Source organism: Macrosteles quadrilineatus, unplaced genomic scaffold (genome assembly GCF_028750875.1).
Source record: "Macrosteles quadrilineatus isolate MER2022 unplaced genomic scaffold, UCM_ALF_1.0 Scaffold_5__1_contigs__length_97177068, whole genome shotgun sequence".
NCBI classification, from domain to species: domain Eukaryota; kingdom Metazoa; phylum Arthropoda; class Insecta; order Hemiptera; family Cicadellidae; genus Macrosteles; species Macrosteles quadrilineatus.
The window spans coordinates 60,337,846-60,363,516 of record NW_026542598.1 but is presented as its reverse complement, the minus strand read 5'-3'; the positions used below and the strand labels follow the sequence as shown (position 1 = coordinate 60,363,516).

General features: G+C 34.9%; 1 protein-coding gene across 3 annotated transcripts in view; it reads left to right on the top strand.

The window, feature by feature from the left end:
* The window catches only part of LOC128994030 (RNA-binding protein Raly-like), a 334,709-nt gene that overhangs the window by 230,155 nt on the left and 78,883 nt on the right, over positions 1–25,671 (top strand). For all 3 annotated transcript variants that reach the window (XM_054418232.1, XM_054418230.1, XM_054418231.1), the window contains one exon: positions 5,978–6,056. In XM_054418232.1, the coding sequence (XP_054274207.1) occupies positions 5,978–6,056 (79 nt within the window). The remainder of the gene's footprint in view (positions 1–5,977; positions 6,057–25,671) is intronic.

Genomic DNA, 25,671 nt, shown 5'->3' with positions numbered 1-25,671 from the left:
TAAATTCTGAACAAAATTGTACAAATCCCATTTGCGTATATTTACCCTCACCCCTTACACATGATAAAGGTTGTTGACAAACTTATGGGAGAAAGTATGTGTCAGAATGCTGATACCGTTTATTTTAACTAGTCATACTGTAGTCTCTGGTGTATAATTCCATTCCAGAGATACTAATACTTGGAAGATTGTAACATTATTGCATTTGACTGGGACGGGTGGCGTCGTCCTGTAATCCAGCTACTAGGAGGTCACGAATTGTGGATATTTATAGGGATTCGCTGTGGATTCGATGCTCCCTGGTGTGGATTAACGTCCGCACTAGTGAGTACTACGACTATCCGCAGTTCTATCCTAAAAATTAGACCAATTCGTTAATTACGAGGAAAAAATGTGTTTCGGATTCCACTACACACTGTAGGTCTCTTAGTTGCCATTAGCTGTATGGGCTATTAATTAACAGCTGTGTCTAAGGAACATGTCGGCCTTAGTCACTAACAAGACTACAAGATCGCGCCACTCATCCTACACTCATCCTTCACTCGTATTTGGGTTAAAATACGCACATAGTAGCTAGCGTCCCCATCTTAAATAATTGATAATTGATAATTCATAATTCATGATAAAAATAACTTATAACTATTAAAATAACGCTTATTTATATGCATTATTTAGATACTAATACCCAACGAAACACTTACTAGCCATGCACGCACTGTTCTATAAACGGATTTGTAAGCGAGTAGCCTTAAGCCAATCAGCTGACTGCATACTTGACAACTACGATAATTTACTTTAATTGTATCTCTGACCACAGCCGACACTTTGCACTTAGTTGTCCTTCCGCTGCTAACTTTTAATTGCTTCCACTAATTATAACTCTTATCGCTAATGGCTGTTTATCTTTAAATTTGTCACAAGTTTAATTAATAAGACTTTCCTGTTACGAGGTTTTCATGTAAACATGTTTAATTTCTATATTTCAGTAATTTAGCAAATTGTTTAAATAATGTTCTAGGCAATCTCTAATTTGTGGATTGCGTAACCTGCCTTAAGAAAATAACTTGAAATATGTTAACTTGATTTTTTAGTTGTTTTAATACAATTTTATATTTTTTTTTGATTTTCAAATGTGTGTAAAGATGGTTTAGGCTCTGCTCTATTTACGTCGACAATTTATTATATTTTATACTGACTCGAATGTCTATATGCAATTCTATCTGTCTTTAATGACATCTTCTTCAGGGCCTACCGAATGAATCTTTCTTAGGTATCATCTATTTATATTTATGTTTTTATTAGTTCATAACATGCTGTTTTATAAAGAATGTGTGATTTTAATTATTTTTTTTTTTTAGTAAAAATATAAGACATTTAGTGTTATAAAATGATTGGTAAACAAGGCAGATTGTTCACAGACGTATTAATAGGTGTACAATTACAAGGTGTACTGTGGTGATCCAAAATACTATTAAAGAACTATTTTGGTTATTATAAAAATCAAAATTATAATAAAAAAAAAATACCACGCGTTTATTTCAGTAACTAAGTAAGGTAATACGAAACTTGATTTATTTTCAGTTTTAACGTATTATGAATAAGGGTTATTCAAGTCTAAGCTATTAGCTTAAGTTCTAGTCCACAACTTTACAATTCTTACAAAAATATAAAGTAAAGTTAAAGACTGCACTGCCATCGCACCCCAACGAGATCTAGGGTAGATACAAGAAGCCACTAAATACGAAGCGTCGTGACACAAACTGTAGTAAACATGTCTTACAACGGGATCTTGATAGTGGATACGAACATCACGCACTGCTCTGCTGGGTTCTGATATAAAGATACAGAAATATACTGTAAATATACTTTAAATATTGGAAAACATAAACAAATTTAACTAAATTACTTAGTCTTAACTGATAAAAACTGCCAAAGGCTTACAAAATAAGTTTTTTTCATTAATTACCTATACTTTAATTGTTATTATTAAAACTAGACTTTCTTTAGTTAGTTACGTTAGTCTACAAATTGAATTTGTAGAAGAGAAAGATTACGTAGACAAGGCAAAGATTGAACAAAGTAAAGCGTGCCTTTACTTGTTTCCAATTAACGTTAAAACGTCTAATTAAAAACCTCTTCGGAATGTTTTCAGCTTGGTAAACACAGTGTGACTTTTAATTTAAACCTTGATAGAAAACGCTGATTTAAAACTCCCTACGTGTACAGTACCTTACCAAGTGTTTATCTTTGAAGTCAGGATGTATTTTGGTTTTAAATTATAGACTCATAAGAATAAACACCTAACGACTGTGGATCAGCTCCTTAAGCTACCCCTACTACTGTGTATAATGTAGCATTAAGATGACTATCATAGTCAGCCGCAATATTCAGTTGAAAAATATTATGCATAATTTTTAGTAATGAGTACCGGCCAGTATCTATTGTGAAAGACTATAGATAAAATATATGTATAAGTAAGATATTTTTTATAAATGACTTTACTTCATTAGAGACCTAAGCATCTTAGGATATTATAGTGCAGTAATATAGATATTGTATATTGTCGTCGTGTGTAAGTTTGTTTGATTTCTGGTTCAACTCGATTGTAACAGTAATTTTTAATGTATTTAAGGTACAGTAATCCAAAATGGGGAAATATTTAATGTTACTTTACCATACAAAATACAAAATGCTTCATTGACTTGTGACGTTGTATTTACAATTATTTACAAATTTAAAAAAAGTTCTAGCCAACCTTACTCTCAGCAAAGGCATACGTGTAAATATTGAACTAAAAAATTGTTAGATATTGTACTTGAATATTATTTTATAAAATGTCAAAGAAGTGTGTTATAACAGCATTTCTCTGATTAAACCTTCTAAATCTTTCCATAAACTTCCTTTTAGAATGTGAAAGTTCTTATATCTATCTATTGGTAAAATAGCGTTAGAGTATATCCTTAAAAACGAACACCTTCACATTGACAACAAGACTCTGTCAAATGTTTGATTATAATCCCTATGTTTGTCAGTTCTCAAAAATGTTTAAGTTTGCATGTTATTAAACAAAAAACTAAAGAGACATATCTAAAATTTAGGCTGTATAATAAACTGGTTAAGGATCTAAGTATGAAATAGAACTAATATTAAACCGAACAGGTTCTCTATGTTACTATACATAAGTGCTCAGATTACCAAGTATACATCGATGGGATTAAGGTTGGTCATAACTCTGAGGGCCTTATCTCGCAAAGAAATGTACTTACGTTGAAGGAAAATTAAATTCCTCACGAGGGGCGGAAAGATGCATTGCACCACTCACGCTAAAACACTGATGGAGTAGTTTTTTGCTTTGCAAAGGAATACAAATTTGTTCAAAAATATATTATTTTATCATTTTTAAAGCTATACATTTATTTAAATGAATATCAATAATTTATGCTTCAGGTGAAAAGGTTTTTGTTCAAGAATCGTTTGCCCGTAAACCAAATTACCATAATTTATAGTTTTACAGTTTGGATCAAAACATTGGCATTTTTTTAAACCCAATATAGCATTCATAATACATTTAAATAAATGTACACACACAACACATCTATATATATAATTCTGTAAGACCAAATTTTTACCAGAAAATTGTGGACGTCTGGTAAGTCGCAGAAAGGTGGGAGGGGTCTTAAATTAAAGGTCTTGACCCCAGGGACTCGGGAAAAATAGCAGAATTCCCATAAAGTTACCAGAAAACGAGATACAACGTAAAATGTTCTCCATAAGAATAGAATAAGAAGCCATTTACTGCTGATTTTTGTTTACTTCAATACAGCTGATCGTGATTTTGATTTATCACCAAACCGGTACGCAATGTTAAAATTTTGGATTAGGCCCTACTTATTTGCCAGTAAATTCTGCAATGTACTATATAAAACCAGGGATAACGTTACCTATAATAATTAAGACTTTTTAGTTACGTTATAGAATGTGAAAATAAATTAGTTTACTGTGACACTTTACAAATGTGTGTATTTTTTACGTTTAACATGAAATAACCACATTGACTAAATAATTAACTATTCCAGATTAAATGGAAAACTTTTGCTTTGTTTTTATTTTAAAACATATGTTCTAGATTTATTCTACACTTTTCTTTATTTTAAATTTGAGATTAATTGTAGTGTTTCAATATTTTGTATGAAGTGGAATAACCTCAACGGTTACTCTTAGAAAATAACCTGGGAATAAAGATGGAATAGGTTCGTACGGGAAATATATATTTGTTAATTAAGTAAGTACTATGACAAGTTCCAACGGGAGGAAAAACAATATTATTTGTAGATTTAAACAGGTACTGTCTGTTGCTCGCAAAAGAGTTCAGATTCATCCGATGATTAGGCCTAATTTGATAGAATATGTAACGTCAATCGCACCTTTAAGAGGAATACCACCACATAAACTTACTAATTATAGTTTTTTACGTTGATCAGAAAAAAAAAACTAGGGTTAAGATTGGACAATGGGATGCCTTTACTTTACCTTAATGTTGTTAAACATTAACAAAAGGAGTATAAACTTAAAAATATTAACTGGGTAGGGATGCTAATTTAGCGGGGTTGGCCAAGAAATAAACTTCCCTCAACACACCTTTATTTGCCTTTTCATATTTGACGAAGAGAATTTCCAAAATTCCAATCAGGGAAATCTGTTTCATCACTAAGACCAAAGCTACCTTAATAAACCAGTATCTATTCACAAACAATTATATGTTTGCTGCCTTCAGCATAGTTAAACCTATGTAGTGATTCGAATGATTTATTGAAAATGACATAAACAAAGGTAAACAAAGACAAACAACAAACTGTTTTTTTACACAAAAGATATGACGTACAGAAATATCTATTCTGACATATAGATGATATATTTCTTAGTTTGTTTGAATATTAGAATAATTTGTTTTACATTATTGAGCTGTTTAGGGACTTATGTCCCTAAGCCACTAGTAAACACATAAACATGTATATATACACATTTATATTAACATTTAAATCATGTTTGGTGGTATTTACATTATGACCAAAGCATTCTATTGGTTATTTTTATAAACTAGTTTTAAAGTGAAACATTGTTAGAAATTGAGTGGTTACTTCTGTTTTTTGCCAAAGGGAAAGTGGGTAAATGTCGCATGAACTAAGCAGCTTCTATGTTGAGGTAATTTATACTAAAAATGTTTAAGCTGTCAGTTGAGAAAAATAATAAATTACAGCTAAAAAAAGTAGTAAAACCTATAAAACTGCTTTTAAAACGTAAACTGTTGCTCGAGTTAATCATTTGCATTTAAATATCTTTGTTTATTAATATGATTTCTCTTTAGAGACTAGTTTTCAAATTAATTTCGTTACAGCTTAGAAAACCTTTGAAAGTACAATGTATGTTTAAGTATAAATTATTTCCTACAGTTCTTTCTAAATTTAATAATATTATACAATATAGTACTGAATCGAGGTTTATACTACAGTATTTGTTTATCAGTACTGCAAACCCTGATTAGTGTTTGTTAAAAGGACAAAAGCCAGTTAGCTATAATCTTTGAGCTTCAGTAATTTATTTATGCTCTAAGAATTAAAATTAAAGCTTGTTGCCCTTTTAAACAAATTAAGGCCCGCCTCGCTGTGCTTGCCGAGCGTTCACACAGAAGAGGTTTTTAATTAGACAGTTTAACGTTAATTAGCAAGCAGTATAAGCTGTCAGCGTAGTTCACAGAGTCTTGGTCAACCCGTTGCTGTGATTCAACAGCAGGCTGAAATCATTATAGTTAACTTATGACGTACACAAATGAGTTTTAGTACTTAAATAGTTTGAACATTAAACTTTTACAGATATTTTGTCCATTTAAACAAAGAATTTTAATTGATAATGCTACTAGTTTTGCACTCTATGATCAAATTGACCATAACAATGTAGAAAATGATACTTTTTGTTTCAGATGTCAACATGGTTGCAGAACCAAAACCACACCAAACCGGCAGAAAGAGACAAAACGTCGCAAAAACTGGAAATGACTGGTTAGTTTTTGTATTTTTCACATTTTCTCATATGTATTTTTATGTATGTTCAATTTTACCAGCTTATTTTTCTCTTTAGATACTGCTAGTCAATGTTCGATCATGCCTTCTTTTTTCAATATTTTTATAGTTTGTCCTATTTTTTATTTCCTTTGACATTTTTACATAGTAGATTACGTTTAGTAAAGGTTTACGTGTTCAATATTCATGCGCATATCGAATAGTTAAGATCCACTGATTAATAGCAAGCTTAATAATAAGCTGATTGCAATATACAAATACTTACCTTATGATCATATACATCACCCTCTAATTATATACCCTAAAACATTGTATAGCAGGAAGCAAAATCATAAGGTTCAATTTTTTTAAATCAAGCTAGCACTATTTGAATCCACTTACTGTTAGATAGCATCGACACATAAATAATGGATAATGAAAATGGTTGACCTTTATAGATAAAATAAAAATACATAGTCTACGTTTCGTGACCTCGTTGTCTATGTTTTTAACATAGATAACTACAAGTAATAATAATTTGTGTCAGAGAGAGTTGTGGTAATGTTTTACAACAGTATCATGAATAGTTTGATAACAGAACAGCCATCGACTAGGTATTCATAAACTAATTAACAAAACTTCTATCATTAGTTGAAAAAAACCTATTCCTACCAAATAAAATACTCACAACAGCACAATGTCTAATATATCAGCCAAGTTAATATACCTAACCCAACCTAAAACAGCATCTAATGCGGTAGAAGGTATAAAACAATGAGGTAAGAACGTTGTAGCGGCAGTGACGTTTAAAAATGAAGGAGAGGAGAAACAAGCGCGAACTCCTGGGAAATTACCGGCAATTGAAGCTGAGACTGCGCTATCAACTAGTTATGATTCCGCCCAATCGAGCAAAGACCTCGCGAATACGGTAGCTTGCTAAAGTGAGATTAAATCTCGTCTCAAACTTATACATGTCTAATTAGTTTTATTTGGTAAACTTAAGCGGTTCATGGATAAGTTGTTGTGTGGGTGTTGGTTAATTCATTTTGTAGAGCAAATGTGTTTTACAGAAATTAAATCACTATACGTCTAATAGCACTTGAAATGTATATTTACACGTATACTGTTGCCTCACTAGACGGTAAACACATAAGATGGTAAGAGTGGTGATCGATTTTGAATGGCCACTAATAATCATCAAATCCAAAATGCGAATGGTGTTAAGCATATCGGTAAAATAATTTCAGAAATTATTAGATTAAAGCTAAAATCCACGAGCATTTTCAAAAGATTTTGACACACACAGATATTATTGAAATTAATCTCTTAGACGAAATATCACTAACACCAATTAGATAGAGTATTTCGTATTAACTGTTTAAGTATCACAGTTTCTTAAGTTTAAGTATCTGTTTTCCTTAGTTTACGTTATCACTGTATTGAAATGTCCATTAACATATCTAACATATTAGATTGGTTTATTTAAAATATTCAAGCTCCCAATTAACCATTCAAATAGTATAAACGACTCCACAACTTTCCAACCCATCATCTCTCATCATCGCTCTGTGATCACAGAGTTGAAAACCTTTACTTTATCACTGGAGCTAACGGTTTCACAATACTTACCCATATCAGTTGTAACACAAACATTGTAACACAATGTTTTGTAATTGTAACACAAACATTGGATGCTGTATTCCGAATACAACTCAAAACTGTGATGACGTCTTCTTCGTTTCTAAATAATGTATGAGCAAGAAGTTGAGAGCATAAACCATATATATTATGTGTGATTCAGAGTGTTCCCTTTGCCCTGAAGTCTACACGGGCAATACCTAATGTCCCTATAACCAGAATACCAAAACGGTCATAACTCCCATGTTTTCCTTACCAAGTTGCAGCTGTATTTAGATTAGCTGTTTCCCGATGAACATGAGCCAATCTGAAGGGAACTGAACCAATTACAAGTTGGTCCATCACTTGACAACTTGATAATGCGATCAAACTCGTGGCTTCGATGATGGACTTTCCAAGCTTGCCGTTATTGACTAAGGCATGCTAAATAAGATTAAAAACTCGTATTGATTATTTAATGTTTGACATTTTTACATTCGTTATTTAGTTCCAGAAATGTATCATCCTGATTATCTTTTTGTCACAAATGGGGGAAAATAAAAATAATATTTTGCGGGGGTTTCTTAGTAAAGGAACGAGAAAAAGGTTCCTACCAAACATGAAGTGAATTACGAAAACGAATGGAAAGAATATTTTATCTTATTTCTTACGTGAAAGTGTTAAATCCCCAAACGGAAATGTGCATGACACAGATTGCAATTTCTATCTCAGGAAGTAAATAAATAGGTCTTGAGTTATAATGTTATAAATAACATATTTTTATTGTTAGTGTAACTTGTGAGCATTGAAAACCAATAGTTTTCGTAAACTAATTAGTATTTTAAGGACACCCTTAAACAAATTTGTGCCCAGATTCAGATTATAAAAACTTTCTCAATATCTAACGTGCTTGTCTGATATAATATTATAGAATGTCGAAATCTGACAAACTTAAAGTAAGCTGAAGAACAATACAAAGTTATATGAAGTCAGTGTAGGAGTAAAACATTTGCAGCAAAGTCTGCCGAGCATGACCCAAGTCTCGAGATATTTTTAATTAAAGTTAGATAAAACCTATGCATAACAATGACAAAAACGTCATTTGCACGAAACAAACTGCTCGAGTTGTAAATGTTTTGTTGAACAGTTGGCCTTATTAGTAATGCAGATCACGAGCCGAAAAGACAGCGCATTGTAACGTTGAGTTGGCTTCCGACTGGCTCACTTCTAGAAAGAAACTATCTTAGATATCACAAATAAGATACAGACAAACTTGCCGGGTAAAATGTCAGTATGTTTAGTCCATAAAGTATACATAAATAAATTACCTTTGTTGTGTTCATTTAAAGTATGCTACGTTAATCAAATTCTTTAGTCAGCTACAATTCCATATTAGCAATAAATTCATCGATACGTTCAAATATTATATAATATTATGAAGGTCATATTTTTCTTAAAAAACAACAACTACCCAGTAAACTGATAATCTTTCTTGAATTGACTCTCACTGCCGTGATGGTTATGTCTCGACAGAATCATGGTTGATTGACTTGCTCGTTACTTTTCTTCTTTCAAATTTCCCTTCAGGTTCTTAAGCCAAAATAAAGCATTTTTTAGTGAATTATATTCATTAGACCCCTTTTATACATTGGTTTTAAGCCAGTCTTGCAATAATTCCGTCTATACATTGTTAGATGACAGTAACGTTTTTCAAACCTAATTGGAATTTAATGACAATTGTTTATCTAGGCATTAAAAGCTAGGGCCAGATGGTCCTTTCTTCCAAAAAAACCTACATGTGCCTTAAATATGGGTTATATAGGTAGGTGTTTTAAAGCATTTAAAACATTTCAACTTCACCAAAACTTTAAAGTACTGTTCTTTACAAATTTATATGTACGCTTTGGCTGTATTTAAGTATACTCATACAATTGTTTTATTTTTTATTACTTTAGTTTACGTCTCAACCTTAACAGTAGTTAACAGCAAATCTCAACACTTCAAAAATAAAAATATTAAACCTTGTTCTTAAAATACAAAAATGATATAAAGTAGAAAGCAAGAGTAAGGACCTCCAGGGAAATCTGTGGCGAAGAAAATATTCCCAGCTCATTTAACCATGATTTGATCCAATCAAAACAATTTGAACCGCTCCAATTGACTTTAAGTGGCTTACTTTGAAAAGGATGGCTAATTTGTTAAACAGATCTTGGCTTTTATGCTACCACATTTTATTCCAACAAGTCTTGCAAAGAACTATAAGATTATTTTACCTTTATCAGATTTACATTTTTGAATTCTTACCATACTTTTTATCCTTTTGTAAAGACTACCTTATCTCCATATAATAACGAATTAGATTGGAGTTTTGTGTATTTTTTTATAGATAATGTCAATATGACTGTAGCTCATAGTACTTAAATCCTGAGACCACTGCTCAGGGGTCACTTACTGTCAATCACCAAAAACTTTCAAACACGGCAACTTTGTGGTTTTGAACATACTTGAAGCTATTGTTCAATGCATAATAGTCGAAAAACATAGGTATTACAGGTGATGAGTACTTTCTATGTATTGGAGAAAATTTCCCACTAAACATTTATCAATTTTTAATGCGGAATTTAGGGGAAGATTGATTGTCATTTCTGTACTACAAATCTATTTGTTTGGTTTGTTCATTACAATGCTTGACGCATCGACGCTTCTACCAACGGCTTGCAGCGATGTTGTATCGGTTTGTTACCTCGCTACTCTCTACAATCATTGAAACGTCTAGTTTTAAGTTGTTTAATATTTTTCTGCTTTAAAACTATTACTTTCACAATAATTTTTCTGCAATAAAAATCGCCAAAATCAATCCATGTCCATACGAATTGAGACCAAAATATTATTCAATACCTTAGTGATATCGATTTTAGTCCACTGATGCTACAGTTTTAACATTGACTTCAGTTTCCTTGAGGCTTAAAATGTTTTCTAACATAAGGATTTCGATATGATAGTCATTCAACAGTACTTAGTTTATCACTTAATATTGACCATTTTACAGATTTTTTACATAAATCATAATACACTATATTTCATATCTTAGTAGTATTGTGAAAATTTTATTTTTACCAATCTGTGAAAATAAGGAGTAGTTGGATATGTAATTCACAGGAAAAATAAGAACTATACACATTCAAATTCATTCAGGAGATCTTCAAGTTTTGACACATGTTTTTCTTTAAACATCATAAGAAATTATCAGTAAACAGCTATTCTAAAAGCTGTATTGAATTATCGAACAGTCCTTTATTTCCAAACGCATTTGTATGATACAATTTATTCGTCACAACTGACTCAAGCCACTAATATGATTAGTACTATGGAATTTAAGCTTGTAATCAAACGAGAGTGCCTTATTTAAGCCACAATCTATGTGTCCGTCTACAAAGCCATGGTACACTGCGGATTATGTAGCTTGGCGTCAGCTGATCAAAGCAGAACGTGCAATCGTCGTCGGACAATACATTGTTAATCTCCATGTAGTCGTGTATAGGCCGTTCTATGTGTCCGTCTACAAAGCCATGGCACACTGCGGATTATGTAGCTTGGCGTCAGCTGATCAAAGCAGAACGTCCAATCGTCGTCAGACAATACATTGTTAATCTACATGTAGTCGTGTATAGACCGTTCTATGTGTCCGTCTACAAAGCCATGGCACACTGCGGATTATGTAGCTTGGCGTCAGCTGATCAAAGCAGAACGTGCAATCGTCGTCGGACAATACATTGTTAATCTACATGTAGTCGTGTATAGACCGTTCTATGTGTCCGTCTACAAAGCCATGGCACACTGCGGATTATGTAGCTTGGCGTCAGCTGATCAAAGCAGAACGTCCAATCGTCGTCAGACAATACATTGTTAATCTACATGTAGTCGTGTATAGACCGTTCTATGTGTCCGTCTACAAAGCCATGGCACACTGCGGATTATGTAGCTTGGCGTCAGCTGATCAAAGCAGAACGTGCAATCGTCGTCGGACAATACATTGTTAATCTACATGTAGTCGTGTATAGACCGTTCTATGTGTCCGTCTACAAAGCCATGGCACACTGCGGATTATGTAGCTTGGCGTCAGCTGATCAAAGCAGAACGTGCAATCGTCGTCGGACAATACATTGTTAATCTACATGTAGTCGTGTATAGACCGTTCTATGTGTCCGTCTACAAAGCCATGGCACACTGCGGATTATGTAGCTTGGCGTCAGCTGATCAAAGCAGAACGTGCAATCGTCGTCGGACAATACATTGTTAATCTACATGTAGTCGTGTATAGACCGTTCTATGTGTCCGTCTACAAAGCCATGGCACACTGCGGATTATGTAGCTTGGCGTCAGCTGATCAAAGCAGAACGTCCAATCGTTGTCAGACAATACATTGTTAATCTACATGTAGTCGTGTATAGACCGTTCTATGTGTCCGTCTACAAAGCCATGGCACACTGCGGATTATGTAGCTTGGCATCAACTGATCAAAGCAGAACGTGCAATCGTCGTCGGACAATACATTGTTAATCTCCATGTAGTCGTGTATAGACCGTTTAAGCTTGTAATCAAACGAGAGTGCCTTATTTAAGCCATAATCTATGTGTCCGTCTACAAAGCCATGGCACACTGCGGATTATGTAGCTTGGCGTCAGCTGATCAAAGCAGAACGTGCAATCGTCGTCGGACAATACATTGTTAATCTCCATGTAGTGGTGTATAGGCCGTTCTATGTGTGTGTATACAAAGCCATGGCACACTGCGGATTATGTAGCTTGGCGTCAGCTGATCAAAGCAGGACGTCCAATCGTCGTCGGACAATACATTGTTAATCTCCATGTAGTCGTGTATAGGCCGTTCTATGTGTGTGTATACAAAGCCATGGCACACTGCGGATTATGTAGCTTGGCGTCAGCTGATCAAAGCAGAACGTGCAATCGTCGTCGGACAATACATTGTTAATCTCCATGTAGTCGTGTATAGGCCGTTCTATGTGTGTGTATACAAAGCCATGGCACACTGCGGATTATGTAGCTTGGCGTCAGCTGATCAAAGCAGAACGTGCAATCGTCGTCGGACAATACATTGTTAATCTCCATGTAGTCGTGTATAGGCCGTTCTATGTGTGTGTATACAAAGCCATGGCACACTGCGGATTATGTAGCTTGGCGTCAGCTGATCAAAGCAGAACGTGCAATCGTCGTCGGACAATACATTGTTAATCTCCATGTAGTCGTGTATAGGCCGTTCTATGTGTCCGTCTACAAAGCCATGGCACACTGCGGATTATGTAGCTTGGCGTCAGCTGATCAAAGCAGAACGTGCAATCGTCGTCGGACAATACATTGTTAATCTCCATGTAGTCGTGTATAGGCCGTTCTATGTGTGTGTATACAAAGCCATGGCACACTGCGGATTATGTAGCTTGGCGTCAGCTGATCAAAGCAGAACGTGCAATCGTCGTCGGACAATACATTGTTAATCTCCATGTAGTCGTGTATAGGCCGTTCTATGTGTGTGTATACAAAGCCATGGCACACTGCGGATTATGTAGCTTGGCGTCAGCTGATCAAAGCAGAACGTGCAATCGTCGTCGGACAATACATTGTTAATCTCCATGTAGTCGTGTATAGGCCGTTCTATGTGTGTGTATACAAAGCCATGGCACACTGCGGATTATGTAGCTTGGCGTCAGCTGATCAAAGCAGAACGTGCAATCGTCGTCGGACAATACATTGTTAATCTCCATGTAGTCGTGTATAGGCCGTTCTATGTGTGTGTATACAAAGCCATGGCACACTGCGGATTATGTAGCTTGGCGTCAGCTGATCAAAGCAGAACGTGCAATCGTCGTCGGACAATACATTGTTAATCTCCATGTAGTCGTGTATAGGCCGTTCTATGTGTCCGTCTACAAAGCCATGGCACACTGCGGATTATGTAGCTTGGCGTCAGCTGATCAAAGCAGAACGTGCAATCGTCGTCGGACAATACATTGTTAATCTCCATGTAGTCGTGTATAGGCCGTTCTATGTGTGTGTATACAAAGCCATGGCACACTGCGGATTATGTAGCTTGGCGTCAGCTGATCAAAGCAGAACGTGCAATCGTCGTCGGACAATACATTGTTAATCTCCATGTAGTCGTGTATAGGCCGTTCTATGTGTGTGTATACAAAGCCATGGCACACTGCGGATTATGTAGCTTGGCATCAACTGATCAAAGCAGAACGTGCAATCGTCGTCGGACAATACATTGTTAATCTCCATGTAGTCGTGTATAGACCGTTCTATGAGTGTGTATACAAAGCCATGGCACACTGCGGATTATGTAGCTTGGCATCAACTGATCAAAGCAGAACGTGCAATCGTCGTCGGACAAAACATTGTTAATCTCCATGTAGTTGTGTATAGACCGTTCTATGTGTGTGTGTTCACGTCTGACGTAACTTTCAATCTTTGACCATTATTGCTGAGGTATTCATTCAATACATTCTGCTTCTAGTTATTGTGTAATGTGGAACATTCTAATAACGGAACTAAACCAGTAACACATCGTGGTCAGTTACTAGACAAATGTTAATATTTTCCGTTAGAATTTATGTCACTGATCGTCGAAAAACTGCTTAAACGAGTGAACCATCGATTTGTTTGGGATGAAAAAAATTAAGATTATATGTACTCGTTAAGCGAAAATTGTGATTTATAAAAGTGTAAACCCCTATAATCTACAAAGAAAAAATATCTACGCTTAGACACATGAGTGAAAAAGAATAAGAACAATCTAATACAGCTAAATCAGGAAGTGGTAGGATTTCTCTCGGCTACTATATGTGTTGTACGTGAACCGAATCTTACCGTTTCTTCATTTGGGATGGGTTATTCTTTCCAACAAGGATTATAATTTCACTATCAATATTTCATCAGTAGGCCTATTCTGATATTATTTTTAATTTACAATAATGTGAATAATTGTCATAAACACGTTTCCAGTGCCAAAGGTTAGCAATATCTAGTTCTTTCTGATTATTAATCTTTATCTGGACGACCCAGCACTTTAAAAATGCTTCGCTCAGGTTTAGAGAGGAAGGATTAGTAAACATTTAACTAATTTATGGCCTTATCACATTTTCAATTCTCTACGATAAAAGTGATAGAGAGGCAAGACTTTGAAAAGATAATCCGTGGATATTCGTGGTAACATACCAATCCTAATAACTCTACGTCATAAACATTTGTTTGGTTTCAATGATTAGAGATTCAAGGAATGTCCAGTTCCAAAGAAGATGAAGAGGTGGACATGTATGTTGTGATTGAACATTCTCAGATATATCCATATTCTAAAACGTAAGGTTCATTTTCAACAGTTGGAGTTCATAGTCGAATACCAATAAAGGCTAGGATATGGTTACACATGCAGAGGTTGACGAATCTTAGAGGAATTGACGATATCTGCTTACTCCTAAACCCTAAAGAGGTATGGAGGCCAAATTCTATCGAAGACAAAAATGTATACATGTATCTGACAAGTTACTTACCCTATATGAATCTAATATGCATTTAGTTGTATTCTTAACGGTTATAAGTACAGGTAACAAGTTGAAGCAAACAAACGAACAAACAATGGCACATTCTGCAGCTGCAATCCTTTGACTGAAGAGGACAAAGTGATCTTCAACCACTTTAGGGTTCCGGCTCTCTGGAACTTAACGATCCCGTCATGACACACATTCTTGAGACCAAATTCTACAGAAGGCCAAAAGGTGATCCAATGTCTGTAGGTTTGACGAATTACATCCTAACCATTTGTTTCGCCGTCAAAGGTTAGGCCAAGTTCCACGAAAGGCCAAGAGGTTGGCAGATGTTTGGCGATTGACCAGTCTTTGATGAATTTATGTTCTAAACACTTGTCTCTAACACTCTCTCTGTGCTTGTCGAGAGGTCTCAATCCCGGGATCCCGGTCGGAGTTCGAGACCTAGAAATCCCGGGATTAACGTATTTTAATTACAAAACCTATATTTTTAGTTTTTTTTTCTATTATTTATTTCATTTGTTTATTTGATTGGTGTGACGATGATAGAACTATTTATTCCCTTGCTTATTGTTTAATTTATATAAGTTTGCACTATTGTTTTTCTATTTATTTAATGCCCGTTAGTTTGTATTGATAATTTGTTCATCTCTTTACTGTCATCATCCGTTAAATGATCTTGTAATAACCGTCATTGATCTGATGATAGTAGGCAATAAATATTAAATGTCAATAAGAGACTATAACAGTCTTAACATTTTTTCAAGTTTCTCAATTAGCTTTTGGTTGACCGTCATACAGTTGACCTAAAGCATGAATCATCCCGCTTATTTACTTGATATTCATGCCTTTTCTTGTAGATATACCTGCGATAAAATATGGAGATATTTTTTTAAAAACAATGTAACTCTATTTTTATAGCGTTAAAAACATATTTTTATGTCTAAGTGGAATAAAATATGAGCACAGCCATATTGGTACATACTAGTAAATAAATGTCCTCGTTCTAGGTGTGTTCATACTTTTTACATTTATTACCCTACTCGAATTTATGAAAATTTAAATACGACTTAATGCTAAAGTTTTTAAAAATTTATTTTAAAAGGTTACTTTTTCTATCTTAGTTACTTTTTTCATCTCATAATTTAAGACACAATACGTAGAACATCAAATCGATATTACCAATAATTAAGATATTAAATATTTAATTATCTAATCTTTACATTATTTTAATAGATTTTAAAACATTTCACAGGAATCAATAACAGTTTCAACACATTTCTTTTGCCAAACATAACAAAAATATGTATCTTACATATATTAAACTATGTAAGTGCATTCTATCATGCTCAGGAATTGAAAACTAATTTATATTTTAAATGGAACCTCTTAACCTTAACGTCTAAGACAAGACGGTTTTGATTTGATTGAATCATGCTTAATTGGGTTTGTGCAATAACTTCTTCACCCAAGATTTCCCTTAGGCTTCCTTCTCATTACTTATTTAAGGAGTGGGTTTCTTGTTCATCTTTAAATAACACCATTTCTCAGTGATTTTTTGGTTCCGTTTTTTTCCCTAATTTGTTTTTAATTTCGATGAGCGAATGATCATAACGAGAGCTCTACTATTAGTCTACATTAACAATCGTGAATTGATTTAGCCCTAAATACCGAATCGAACGTAATTATCTTGTATGTAGATACATGGGAGAGATGGACAGATGTTGGCTGGATACCAGCTGTTGATGAATGTACGGCATTACATCCAAGTAACCTCCCTATCTGGGACACACGAGCCAAAACACCGCCAAGGCCTTGTTAGAATACCTACCTTATTGACCGATGCCTGTTTGTAAAGTTTTAAATCTATTGACACCCTTGTGAAAATTCAAAATTGCAAGGAATAGAAAGCGGACCACAGATTGGTGCATCTAACACCCTAAATATGTTTGTATTTTGTATCTTAAATATTTGAAGCAGTTAGGGGTGGTGTGGTTGAACAGCTCAAAAAGATGAAGAAGTCACACATTTACACTATTTGAGTTTATACACATATTGATTATATGTTTATTTGTATTTTTGAGTCCGCTATTCTGATGGTTTATTCATTACACTATACATCGTCAGTGCAAAATGCAGAGTTTTACGGTTAAAATTACGGCTCCAATTACTGGGGAGCTGTAATTGGTTTTAAACTGACACATTGGTAGTACTAATAAACTAATGTTGGTGTAAACTGTAGAAGTGAAACTGGCGATAGTGCCACTGATAACTAGATAACAGTTAGTGTTAACTGATTCTATCTATCATAGAACTGGTACAATACCTCCTACCACCTATCTAATCGTCAAAGGACTCGCCACGCGTGCAACTGAGTATTGAAGGCTTAACATTGTATTGTCAGACGTTGATTAGACGTGGCTTTGACGTCACTAAGTCACATGGTGTCATTATTCAATGCCACATCGTGTATTCTGTTTTGTTCTCCAAATAATTTTTTGTAAAATTATTTATAGTAAGGCAAATCCTTTAGTGGTGGAGTTGTATTAAGTTTTCATGCGGCAGGTGAGTTACAACTAGGTAGAGTTTCATGTGGAATAAGGCCAGTTTTTAAATAATCTAGCTAACAAAAGTAAAACTATTAAAATAAGTTTCATCTCGGGTTAAATAATGGTATTTTTTCCATATTCCTTAAATATATAGCCAGTTTAAGTAGTTAAGAAAACGTCAAGTAAAAACATTTATCTCCTAATCTTCAAGGTTCCTAGTTTTGCTGACACTCGTCAAGTTAAATTGACCAAAAATACATATCTGGCTATACTTTTGTTACAAGTTCTAGATAGCCTTTGTTATGTGTACCTACAGTAAGTATCTAAGTTAATTTGTAAACACTGCAAAAACTAGAACCACCAAACAGAGACAAGCAGTTGCAAACAGTTTCACAACTAGGAATTGAATAGCTATAGTATCTATGGACGAATATGACAAAATCTGGATCCTAGGGTATCAATTTACCATATATACTTTTGTTCTAATATACTTTTAGGTAGTATATACTTTGTAAAATATTTTGCACTGTTACTAATATTAACATGTGATATCTACATGACTCAAATATTATACTGTCGATAATAATTGAGGATTGGTTCATTAGTATAGGTCCAAACATACGACACATAATTATAGATTCTAAAATGTTACATTTCCCATAATACAGACAGAGGTACCAGTATAGAAGGGCTGGTTTCCTCGGGCTACGGCACGTGACTCGCATATTGTATATTGTACACCAACAACTGTTCTGCTTGCGAACCTTAATCTATTCGGCAATCCTAATTAGTCATATTAAATTCGGGTATTGTTTAACAACTGTGTGGTTTCCCAGTATACCTTCCAATAGTTTTCATTTCAATATTTTTTGTTGATGTTTAACATCTCAAACATCATATTATTCATTCTGATAGCCCCAGGACTACGAATAATAGCTTTATAGGCTTACTGTTGGAATTTATTTATAATCTTGTTCCTCATTGCCTTCTTGGTACTAAGTTAGAAGCAGCTGTCATGTGTTAATTATATGCCATGTGATTGCTATGTTTATTATTTGTTGTAAATAAACATTACTTCAACTGTGGACTTTAGAAACCATTCTGTGTAGTCATTTTACTCCTATTATTATAAAGGAAAACCAATTATAAACAAGTGGTTATGGGCCCAGTTTCACTTTTATTGTAACATGTTGCTCTGTGGCCTATTTTGAACAGTTTAATTTTTGAAGAGAAGTGTTTAAGAAATATTATAGTAAATTTCATTGGATGAACACTTATTAATTACTATGATGGGAGACAAAGTTATATACTCCACATCAGCCCCTGGAATTTCCAAGTTGAAAGGGTCAGCCAACTATGCCAGTTGGAAATTTGACATGAAGATGGCTCTAAAGTATGAGGGATTGTGGAATTGCATTGAACCACGAAGGACTACTACAGAGACGACACCGCTAACTGTGGATCCAGACAAAGATGAGAGGGCACTCGCCAAGATTGCCATGCACCTGGAGGCAGCTCCAAAACTACATATCAGGACGTCCATATCAGCGAAGGAAGCTTGGGACATTTTAGCAAAGCAGTATGAAGTCAAGAGCACAAACAGGAGAATATTCCTGCTGGACCAGCTTTTAGATTTGAAATTGGAAGTATGTAACAGCATGAGTGAGTATATTTCTAAATTTCTTGACCTCAATGCTCAACTCGTTGACATAGAGAAACCCGTGGATGATGAAATGAAGGCGTGTCTACTTCTAAGAGGTTTGCCTGAGTCTTACAGGGCATTTAGGATGGCAGTCGAGAGTACAGATAAAGTAGAATATAGTAAAGTACTAGACAAATTAAATAGCATGGCTGAAAAGGATACCACTGAGTCCTCCGTAGTATTTTCAACTTTTAAAAGCAGTACTGGGAAGTCTTTTCTATCAAAATCAAATACTAATCAAGTTAATTCTAATAAAAGCTCAAAGACGAGGAAGCCTTTTATTCCTACTTGTTACAAATGTAGAAAGGCAGGCCATATGATAAGGGATTGTCCTGAAAATAATCAAGCTAATATTAGTAATAGCTCAAAGATAGGGTCAATTTCCAAAATTGGTAAGTCAGATGGTAAAAACAAAAATAAAAACGCAAGTTGGACAATTGCTCTGAATGTAAAGGTAGAACCTGAAAGCTGGTACTTAGACTCGTGTTGTTCTGATAATCTTTCTAAAAGTAAAGAAAGTTTTCAAACGTTTAACTCGAATGAGGGAGTTAAAGAGGTCACTGTCGCTAATAATACCAAAATTTACTCTGCGGGTTCTGGGAAAGTTTCTGTGAACCTTAAAAACTTTGGTGAGAGAGTGATATCGAATGTGACGTATGTACCAGATTTATCTACAAATTTGCTATCTGTGAGCAAAATAGCTAGTAAAGGGCAAGTTTTAGTTTTTGATGACAAAGGGTGTAATATTTACATAAAAGATGGGTTTTCAGTAAGAGGTGAAATTTGTGGAACTGGAACAAATGTAAACGGACTGTATCGGTTGGATACAGAGAGTAAATGCAACATTAATCCAAATGATGGAAATTTAGCTATGTCTACTCAAGTTGACCATCAGTCAGTTAGTGTGGACCTTCACAATTTATGGCACAGAAGGTTGGGTCACTTGAATCATGTTAGTATGGGTATTTTGAAAAAGGGGATGGCTTTGGGTGTTGATTTTCCTAGTCAGAGGCCAGAACCATGCATTCCCTGTGTGGAGGGGAAACACTCCAGAGAATCTTTCCCAACCACTCCAAGTAAGAGAGCTGAGACAAAACTAGAGCTAATCCATACGGATGTCTGTGGGCCTATGAATGTTCAGTCTCTTCAAGGTAATCGCTTCATGCTAATATTTGTTGATGACTTCACCAGAATGACCTTTGGTTATTTCTTGAAATCAAAGGATGAAGTAGTTGATTGTTTTCTCAAGTTTAAGACTTTAGTTGAAAATCAGACCAACCAGACTATAAAAACTGTAAGGTCAGATGAAGGCGGGGATTACATGAATGCGAGACTAGAAGAAGTGTGTAATAGATTTGGAATAAGGCACCAGGTTACTACTCGATATAGTCCTGAGCAGAATGGGGTAGCAGAGCGTGCAAATAGAACTATTATTGAAAAGGCTAGAAGCATGCTAAGTGACTCAAATTTGAGCAAGGATTACTGGCAGTATGCTGTGGAGGCAGCTATTTATCTTAAGAACCGAAGTCCTACAAAAGCTGTTTTTGGAGTCACGCCACAGGAGAAATGGACTGGATCGAAAGTGGACCTCAGTCACCTTAGAGTTTTCGGGTGCATAGGCTATGTGCATGTGCCTAAGGAGGGAAGGACCAAATTGGACTATAAGAGTGTTCCTCACATTTTTGTAGGTTACAGTGAGGATGTCAAAGGTTACAAATTGGTCGATCCTAAGTCCCGTAGATTGATTTATTCTAGAGATGTAAAGTTTTTTGAAAACTTATTTTATAATGGGCGTGAAGAAAATAATGGTGATGAAACTATACAACCAGTCGAGACCATAGTAAGCATCCAGACCGCCAAACTCGATGAACCCTGCAGGAATCCTGAGGCAGAAGAGGAGAGCTTCATTCTTGATAATATCGACATTGAGCAAGATGGTGACGATGTTGGAACTGGAGGATCCGCTGAAGGGGATTCGGGAAATGATGAGGAAGTTGTTGAAATCAATGTTGGGAGTAGGTACCCTCTAAGAGTAAGAAAACCTAAAATGTTTCCTGATTTTGTTACCTACATGGTTACCTGTGAGGATCTAGAGCCAAGTAGTTATCAAGAGGCAATAGAAGATCCGAATAAGAATTTGTGGAAGCATGCTGTGGAGGAGCAAGCTGATGAAGAACCTCTACATGGTTTTGTTGATGCCAGTCATGGAAACTACTTCGATGGGAAAAGTTGTACGGGACATGTTTTTAAACTGAGTGAAGGACCTGTGTCTTGGGGAAGTAAGAAACAGAGATGTATGCCTGATTCCTCAACAGAGTCAGAGTTTGTAGCAATGGTTCAGAAACATTTTGAGCATGTAAATTTGCATTGTGACAACATGCCAGCAATGAAGATTTTGCAGAAGAGAACCGTGAATACCAAGACCAAACATATAATTCGTAAACAGTTATTTGTCAGAAGAAAACTAGTTGTGCTGAATTACGTTCCAACTTCCAAGATGGTAGCGGACATTTTGACAAAATCACTTGGCAAAATCAAGCATGATGGTTTTATGACCGACCTTGGTCTTACCCCAATGAAGGATCAAGATTAAGGAGGGGTGTTGGAATTTATTTATAATCTTGTTCCTCATTGCCTTCTTGGTACTAAGTTAGAAGCAGCTGTCATGTGTTAATTATATGCCATGTGATTGCTATGTTTATTATTTGTTGTAAATAAACATTACTTCAACTGTGGACTTTAGAAACCATTCTGTGTAGTCATTTTACTCCTATTATTATAAAGGAAAACCAATTATAAACAAGTCTTACCTCCAACAGTAGTCCAAAATCGTGTCTTATTTCAACTAATGTTCAAAGCTGACATGTTTCGTTGCACTGCAACATCGTATTCTAAAAGCTGTATTGAATTATCGAACAGTCCTTTATTTCCAAACGCATTCCTATGACACAATTTATACGTCACAATTGACTCAAGCCACTAACATTATTAGTACTATGGAATTTAAGCTTGTAATCAAACGAGAGTGCCTTATTTAAGCCATAATCTATGTGTCCGTCTACAAAGCCATGGCACACTGCGGATTATGTAGCTTGGCGTCAGCTCATCAAAGCAGAACGTGCAATCGTCGTCGGACAATACATTGTTAATCTCCATGTAGTCGTGTATATACCGTTCTATGTGTGTGTGTTCACGTGTTAGTGGTCATATGGCCGTATAGCCTTCTCTGACGTAACTTTCAATCTTTGACCATTGATGGTAAGGTATTCATTCCATACATTCTGCATCTAGTTATTGTGTAATGCGAAACATTCTAATAACGGAATTTACCCAGTAACGAATCGTGGTCAGTTAATAGAAAAATTGTAATATTTTCCGTTATAATTTATGTCACCGATCGTCGAAAAAACTGTATAACGATTGTACCATGGAAATCGTTGGGACGAAAAAACAAAAATGTTACGTACTCGTTAAGTGAAATTACAATTGTGATTTAAAAAGTGTAAACCCCTATAATCTACGAAGAAAAATTATCTACGCTTGGACACATGAGTGAAAAAGAATAAGAACAATCTAATACAGCTAAATCAGAAAGTGGTAGGATTTCTCTCGGCTACTATATGTGTTCTACGTGAACCGAATCTTACCGTTTCTTCATTTGGGGTGGGTTATTCTTTCCAACAATGATTATAATTTCACTATCAATATTTCATCAGTAGGCCTATTCCGATATTTTTTTTAATTTACAATAAAGTAAATATTTGTCATAAACACTTTTCCAGTGCCAAAGGTTAGCAATATCTAGTTCTTTCTGATTATTAATCTTTATCTGGACGACTCAGCACCTTAAAAATGCTTCGCTCAGGATTAGAGAGGGAGGATTAGTAAACATTTAACTAATTTATGGCCTTATCACATTTTCAATTCTCTACGATAAAAGTGATAGAGAGGCCAAGACTTTGAAAAGTTAATACGTGGATGTTTGTGGTAATATACCAATCCTAATAATTCTACGTCATAAAAATTTGTTTGGTTTCAATGATTAGAGATCCAAGGAATGTCCAGTTCCACAGAAGATGAAGAGGTGGACATGACATGTATGTTGTGATTGAACATTCCCAGATATATCCTTATTCTAAAACGTGAGTTTCATTCTCAACAGTTGGAGTTCATAGGCGAATACCAATTAAGGCTAAGATATGGTTACACATGCATAGGTTGACGAATCCTTGAGGAATTGACGATATTTGCTTACTCGCAAACCCTAAAGAGGTATGGAGGCCAAATTCTATCGGATATAAAAATGGATACATGTATCTGACAAGTTACTTACCCTATATGAATCTAATATGCATTTAGTTTTATTCGTAAAGGTTATAAGTACAGGTAACAAGTTGAAGCAAACAAACGAACAAACAATGGCACCTTCTGCAGCTGCAATCCTTTACCTGACTGAAGGACAAAGTGATCTTCAACCACTGTAGGGTTCCAGCTCTCTGGAACTTAACGATCCCGTCATGACACACATTATTGAGACCAAATTCTACATAAGGCCAAAAGATGATCCGATGTATGTAGGCTTGACGAAATTACATCCTAACCATTTGTTTCGCCGTCAAAGGTTAGGCCAAGTTCCACGAAAGACCAAGAGGTTGTCAGATGTTTGGCGATTAACCAGCCTTTGATGAATTTATGTTCTAAACACTTGTCTCTAACACTCTCTCTGTGCTTGTCGAGAGGTCTCAATCCCGGGATGTGACTGGGCATCCCAATTATTTCGAGACCTAGGAATCCCGGGATTAACGTATTTCAATTACAAAACCTATATTTTTAGTTTTTTTTCTATTATTTATTTCATTTGTTTATTTTATTGGTGTGACGATGATGGAACTATTTATTTCCTTGCTTATTGTTTATGCATATAAGTTCACACTAATGATTTCCTATTTATTTAATGCCCGTTAGTTAATTTGTTCATCTCTTACTGTCATCACATGTTATATGATCTTGTAATTACCGCCATTAATCTGATGGCAGTAGGCAATAAAAATTAGATGTCAATAAAAGACTATAAAGGCTTAAAATTTTTGCAAGTTTCTCAATTAGCTTTTGGTTTACTGTCATACAGTTGACCCTAAAGCCTGAATAAACCCACTTATTTACTTGATAGTCATGCCTTTGCTTGTAGAGATACCTACGATAAAATATGGAGATATTTTTTTAAAACAATTTAACTCTATTTTTATAGCATTAAAACATATGTATGTCCAAGTGGAATAAAATATGAGCACAGCCATACTGGTACATACTAGTAAATAAATGTCCCCGTTCTAGGTGTGTTCATACTATTTACATTCATTACCCTACTCGAATTTATGAAAGTTTAAATACGACTTTACGCTAAAGTTTTTAAAAATGTATTTAAAAGGTTAATTTTTCAATCTTAGTTACTTTTTTCATCTCAGAATTTATGACACAATACGGAAAACATAAAATCGATATTACCAATAATTAAGATATTAAATATTTAATTATCTAATCTTTACATTATTTTAATAGATTTTAAAACATTTCACAGGAATCAATAACAGTTTCAACGCTTTTCTTTTGCCAAACATAACAAAAATATGTATCTTACATATATAAAACTATGTAGGTGCATTCTATCATGCTCAGGAATTGAAAACTAATTTATATTTTAAATTGAACCTCTTAACCTTAACGTCTAAGACAAGACGGGTTTGATTTGATTGAATCATGCTTAATTGGGTTTGTGCAATAACTTCTTCACCCAAGATTTCCCTTAGGCTTCCTTCTTATTACTTATTTAAGGAGTGGATTTCTTATTCATCTTTAAATAACACCATTTCTCAGCGATTTTTTGGTTCCGTTTTTTTTAATTAGTTTGTTATGTATTTCAATGAGCAAATGCTTATAAAGTAAGCTTTACTATTACCTTAAACAATCGTGAATTGATTTAGCCCTAAAATCCAAATCGAACGTAATTATCTTGTGTGAGACATGGGAGAGATGGACAGATGTTGGCTGGATACCAGCTGTTGATGAATGTACGGCATTACATCCAAGTAACCTCCCTATCTGGGACACAGGAGCCAAAACATCGCCAAGGCCTTGTTGGAATACCTACCTTATTGACCGATGCCTATTTGTAAAGTTTTAAATCTA